At 43.0% G+C, this 6,000-nt stretch overlaps 1 protein-coding gene across 1 annotated transcript; it reads right to left on the bottom strand.

The window, feature by feature from the left end:
- Positions 1-2,762: 2,762 nt before the first annotated feature.
- Positions 2,763-5,165, bottom strand: LOC307085880 (uncharacterized protein). The gene is made up of 2 exons (XM_079750793.1): positions 5,072-5,165; positions 2,763-4,601 (listed from the first exon to the last, which is right to left on the bottom strand). Exon 2 carries the CDS (start codon positions 4,592-4,594, stop codon positions 3,464-3,466), a length of 1,131 nt encoding a protein of 376 aa, XP_079606919.1. The 5' UTR covers positions 4,595-4,601; positions 5,072-5,165; the 3' UTR covers positions 2,763-3,463.
- Positions 5,166-6,000: the final 835 nt, after the last annotated feature.

Here is a 6,000-nt window from a genome sequence, read left to right as displayed (position 1 = left end):
GGCTAACCCATTCCCCGTGTAAAGCAACGATAGCAGCTACTGTAGATGCTACACAATTAAGTACCTTGAATAAGTGCAATGTACAAGTGCCAGGACGTACAACATTCAATGGTGGCTGTGCATTGGTTTCTATGCAGAGTCGAGATGAACTCTGAACAGGTGAGTTTTGAGTCTTTTGCGGAAGCTGGTGAGCGACTCTGCGGTCCTGACATCGGTAGGGAGCTCGTTCCACCACTGAGGTCCCAAAACAGAGAAAAGTTGTGACTTCGCTGATCGACCTTTGCTTGCTCTTAGCGATGGCGGTACCAGACGTCCAGCTGAGGTAGTTGAGCGGAGGGATCGAGCTGGGGTGTGTGCACTATGTGCTTGGCCCCCTAATAAGGAAGTAGGCGTCTACAGCTGTAGAAAGTTTCATAAATAGTGGGCGAGCGGTTTACGCTGTGTAAATCAAACGTGGCAGAATAATGATAATAAAATAAACGATTACAATACGTTGCCTTCGCACTTTGTGCTTGCCCCCCTAATAAGGAAGTATGTGTAACTCTCTATCGCAAACAGTTTTTTTGTATTTAATTCAAACATGTCTCATTTAATTACATAATTTAATAGAGAGAGCATTAAACCTACCAACGGAAAAATACAGATTAAGATACATTTATTTAGGCACATAAGGATTGTACTTCCTAATTGTACAGAGAAAATGAAAAAACACTTATAAGCATAAAACTGTCTGCCACCCTGGTAAAGCAAAGGCAAAAATGTATGTCTTTGTGGAGCCTGACCCGATAGCGTTTTAGTTGAACGGATGTTTCAAAGGTTCCCCAGTGTGGCCCAGTACTCCAGTGAAGGATCCCACTGGTGTCCCGCTGGTTCTTGTAGAGCAGTGTTTTTCAACCACTGTGCCGCGGCACACTGCTGTGCCGTGAGAGATGGACAGGTGTGCCGTGAAAAATGATGCGAATTCACTTCATTGGTTAAAAAATGTATATATTGGTCTACTCCGTGTAAGCCAGTCTGAGCCGAGTGTGCTTGGTCGCACTGTTGGTGGTATGCTACGTAAATACTCCCATATGCCTGTTGGTGACGGTAGGCAGCGCAATTAATTGACAGATATGCAAACAATAAATTACAGATGAAGTGATTGATGTACACGCGAGTAACGCAACGCAAACATGGATGAATATTTGAAAAGAAGAGAACCCACTCCTGATCAAAGTGCCCCCATAACCAATCCAGTCGATGAGCCCACAACAAGTGGGGCTCCAAATAAAGCAAAAACGGTGAGCTCAAGGCTGTACAGTGACACGTATCTGTCATTTTGTTTTTCCTTTACAGGGGATCCTGTTGCACCGTGTCCGTTGTGCGTAGTATGTGGGTAGAAGCTATCAAACAGTGCCATGGTCCCTAGCAAGCTTAAGCCACACCTGCAAACCAAACACCCATCCCTCCAAAATAAGCCTTCGGATTATTGTTTGTGTGACAGCACTGTGAAACAGGCAACTTTGGTGAGGAAAGCCACAAAGGTGTCAGAGAAAGACCTCCATGCTAGCTAATTAGTAGCTGAATTTGTGGCTAAATCAATAAAGCCACACACTGTAGGGGAAACATTAATATTACCAGCCTGCAAAGCCATTGTCAATGCCATTCTAGGCCCAGATGAAGATAAAGAAAGGGCTAAAGTCCCCCTCTCAGATAACACCATAGCGAGACGAATTGATATTTCTGCGGACATAGAGAGTGTGGTTTTGGAGAAGATACGTTGTAGTGATAAATATGCTTTGCAACTGGACAAATCCACAGATATCAGTGGCCATGCGCAACTAATGGCCAAGGTGCGCTTTGTGGATGGAGAGACTATCCGCGAGAATTTCCTTTTTTGCAAAGCAATGCCCGATAAAACCACAGGAGATGAAATCTTATGGGTCACATCAGAGTACCTTGAACAAGGAGGACTTCAGTGGTTGAGTTGTGTAAGTGTGTGCACTGACGGAGCTGCAGCCATGGTCGGGTGCATCAAAGGCTTCGTGAGCAGAGTTCGAGAGAAGAACCCTAATGTTGTAGTCACGCATTGCTTTTTACATCGCGAGGCACTTGTTGCCGAAACTTTGCCAACGGAGCTGGCCAGTGTGTTGGATAACGTTGTGAGCATGGTGAACCACATTAAAACTAGACCCCTGAAAAGCCGACTGTTTGCAATTTTGTGTGAGGAGATGGGAGCGGAGCATAAGGCCTTATTTCTCCATACGGAGGTTGTCCCGGGGAAAAGTTCTGGCCCGCATATACGAATTGAGGGAGGAATTTAAAATATTTTTGACTGAAGAGAAGAGGCTCGATGACGCAAAGCAGCTTGCAAGTGATGAATAGTGTGCGCGGCTTGCATACATGGCAGATACGTTTGCATATCTGAATGAACTCAATGGGCGAATGCAAGGTCGAGATGAAAACCTTCTTTCAAGCACGGAGAAAATAAACAGATTCCGTTCAAGGATCTCCCTCTGGCGACAGCATTTGGAAAAGGGTGACAATCTTGAATTGTTCCCCCTTGCCCAAAAATGGGAAGAACAGGTCAACACTTCAGCCTTGTGCGAATTGATCAAAAAACACTTGAAAACACTTGAAGAGAAAATATCCTTTTATTTTCCCTTAGCCAACACCAACTTATTTGACTGGGTGAGGGACCCATAAAGGTCTGTGGTTGATAAAGACACGAATTTGCCTTTGCAGGAGCAAGAACAACTACTTGAACTGAAAGAAGATTGCGCATTAAAACTCCTGCTCCATGCAGACCTACAGCTGGATAGTTTTTGGTTGACTGTTGCCGAAGAATACCCACTCGTGGCAAACAAGGCTATCTCAACATTGCAACATACCTCTGCGAGCTTGGCTTTTCAAGTCTAACTGCAATAAAGACTAAAAATAGAGAATGTCTGCGATCAATGAGAGGCGTGTGCCTCTCATCAATTTCTGCGAGGATACCATGTTTGTGTGCATCTAAACAGGCCCAGATTTCACACTGAGTGAGTTTTATGTCTTTGGACAATAAATGTAAAGGCTACAGTATTTTGTTTTATTTTTTTTTAATAAATTTCACGATTGTTAACATGTTGGTGTGCCGTGGGATTTTTCCTTGTCTGAAGTGTGCCATTGCACAAAAAAGGTTGAAGAACACTGTTGTAGAGCACCGACATCACTCTACCGTGAAGGGTATGGCGTGGAACTCCACTCCAGTGAACCTTGGCCTTCCCATTGGTGCCAGCTCTCACCTCTACTGTCATCACCTTTAAAGCTAGGCTTGGTCTGGCACTCCCCTACATCTCCAAACGTTTATATTTAGTTCTATGATTTTATGTATTTGGTGTCTTATTTATTCTGTACTTATGGTTAGGGTTTCACCTATTCTATTCTCCTATTCTGGTTTCATTCTATTCTGTCAAGCACTTTGTAATCTGCTTTCGAAAGGTGCTCAATAAATTAAGTTAGGGACTACTATGTATTTTATTATTATTAGTGTTGTGATTATTGCTATTATTAATCCTACTATTACTCCGCATATCTTGAACACAAACCAACATTTATAGCAACGTTGATCATCGTCCCAGTCCTGATTAGGTCGCCTGAGGTTGAAGTCGTTTTCTGGAATATTCACAGATATGTGTGGAGTGGCGCTGGCTTGAACGTTATGTTTTGGAGGACTCTGCGGTACTCGAACGTAAGGATTCAGAGGAAGCTTCTGTTCTCCAACGTTTTGTTTGGGAGGAAGCTTCGGTTCTCCAATGTTTTCTTTGGGAGGAAGCTTCGGTACTCCAACGTTTTGTTTGGGAGGAAGCTTCGGTTCTCCAACGTTACGTTTTGGAGGACGCTTTGGTTCTCGAGCACTGTTGGGTCTGCATGGCAAATTCCTCTCGTTGATCACGATGAACAACAGCAGTCCGACACATGCCAGCTGGCCAAACATGTTTCTTACAGACAAAAGTTCGTCGTTGTCGATGGCGCTACCGAAGTTGCCTCCGATCTCTGAGAGCTCGGACTGTTCTCTCCTGTCCGCAAATAAGACTCTGAGCTCCCTCAAGAGGTTGATGGTGATCTGGTAGGTGTGCCCTGGGTCGTACCCAGTCCCCCGATTCTGATTGGCCTCGTAGTGCTGTGTGATGAACACCTGGTCGGTGGTGTGTGCGAGAATATGATGCGAGAATATGATGCGGGCCCTGTTCAGTTCCTCACTCCCCAACAGATGGTTTAGGTCATTGGTGAAATAAGAGGGCAAAGACTGATCATTGATCATGGGGTTGATGTTGCCGAGAGTGAAGTACCGGTGGCCGAAGGGAAGCGGATCCAGGAATCCCTCATAGTTTCCATAGTGATGAGTGCCATAGTCTCCATTGTTTGGTTCAAAGGTCAGCTCTATTGCGTCGTTGTTGTCTATTTCTATGGTGTTGGCAAACCAGTGGAGCAGCACAAGGCTGTGCTGGGGCACCGATTGGCCGAATGGGATTTTCTTCAGTTCGTTGATTGAATTGAGAATTCCATTAGTTGATTCAGTAGGAAGGATTAAAAGAAGGAGGACTAAAGAGCCCATAAGATGACTTTTCAACATGGTCAACCTTGAAAAAACACAACACAAGACACATTTAGTCATTTAAAGAAAAGTTGCTGATATATGGTCTATTGCCTTTTTTAAAATCATAATGATATAAATTGTGTATTCAATCTTATTTTACCATGCATTATTAAATTAAATTAAACTTGATGCTGCTTGGTCATAATGTTCCTTTAAGAGTCTTTTAACAGTTCCAATTCAATGCGCTGCAAATCCAGCAACAACAATAGTCAAATAGAGCTATCACTGTCACCTGCCAATACCCACACAAACCCTCTCCTGCTATTGGTAATAAACTCTGTTGTGATTGTTACTTACTTAGCTTGATCATTTAAAAAACAAAACAAAACAAAAGACACTTTTTGACCCTAATACATAGTTGATTATAAATAAAAAATCGGTCCATATTTCTTAGTTCGCAAAACATTAAATCAAAAGCCATGTCTCGTTAGTTTTGAGGTGTGAGCTGCTTACCTGTTAGGCTTCGGTTCAGTATTGGTGTGGATTCCTTTCTGCCGTCGTCTGAGCTCGCAGTCCTGATCTGCTGTGGTTTTAAATACAACCTTGCTTAGCTTTTGGTTTCACAGAACAGGAACAACTTTGTTGTTTGATTCATTGTTTGGGGTGGGAAGGAGGGGTACTCATGTTAGAACACGTTTTAAAACGGTACAATTTATTTGTTATGTCGTGTGGCAACAAAGGTGGCATGATTGGGATTTTTCCCACATTCTCTTTGGGACCAACGGTTGTCATACAATGTTTGTTGCCGACACACCCAGAAGTGTGTTCTGACTGGTTTGGTTAGTTGGTGTGTGTAACAATTGATACCCAATGTCATTCAGGACTTGACAATCACTATTTTACTTGTTAGCATTTGTGATCCAAACTTCAAAAGCTTAGGCGCACCAGCCAACAATCCGGAGCACCCATCAAAATGTAAGAAGCTCCAACAATGAATTATTATTTTTTTATTGCGTTTATTTTTGTGACCACAATGCTAAAGTGCCTTTCACACATGCAGTCTTACCGTGCAAAGTTCCAGAAGATTTCCTGCATTGGGTCATTTGTGAATGGGAACAGGGATCGATATTCCGGGAAATCTGCAACGGCCCTGCCTGTGATGAGATAACCCAGTCTCACACCTAAATGTAGTGTAGCTGTGTGGGTCGACAGCGGAATATGTAGTCGCTTTGCACCAACTGTTTGCCCTCTTCTTTTCTATAGGCCTGTGTTTACGTCACATGTTTCTGTCTGTCTGTGAAAACAAACAAGATAGCTGACAATTATTTTATTCTCAGTGGAAAATGCAATATTTTGATTTTGATTAAGCAAATACATAGCAAGAAATTTGCATTTTATTGTACTTAACCTTTGCTCAGTTATTGTATCTGCGGTTTTGTTTG

The sequence above is a fragment of the Pollachius pollachius genome (genome assembly GCF_949987615.1).
Source record: "Pollachius pollachius genome assembly, chromosome: 14".
Classification (NCBI taxonomy): Eukaryota; Metazoa; Chordata; class Actinopteri; order Gadiformes; family Gadidae; genus Pollachius; species Pollachius pollachius.
Note: the sequence above shows the minus strand (reverse complement) of the source record. Positions and strands in the feature narration are given on the sequence as shown.

Excerpts from the sequence above, each read along its gene's own strand:
- LOC307085880 (XM_079750793.1), bottom strand. The coding sequence starts at position 4,594 with ATGTTGAAAAGTCATCTTATGGGCTCTTTAGTCCTCCTTCTTTTAATC.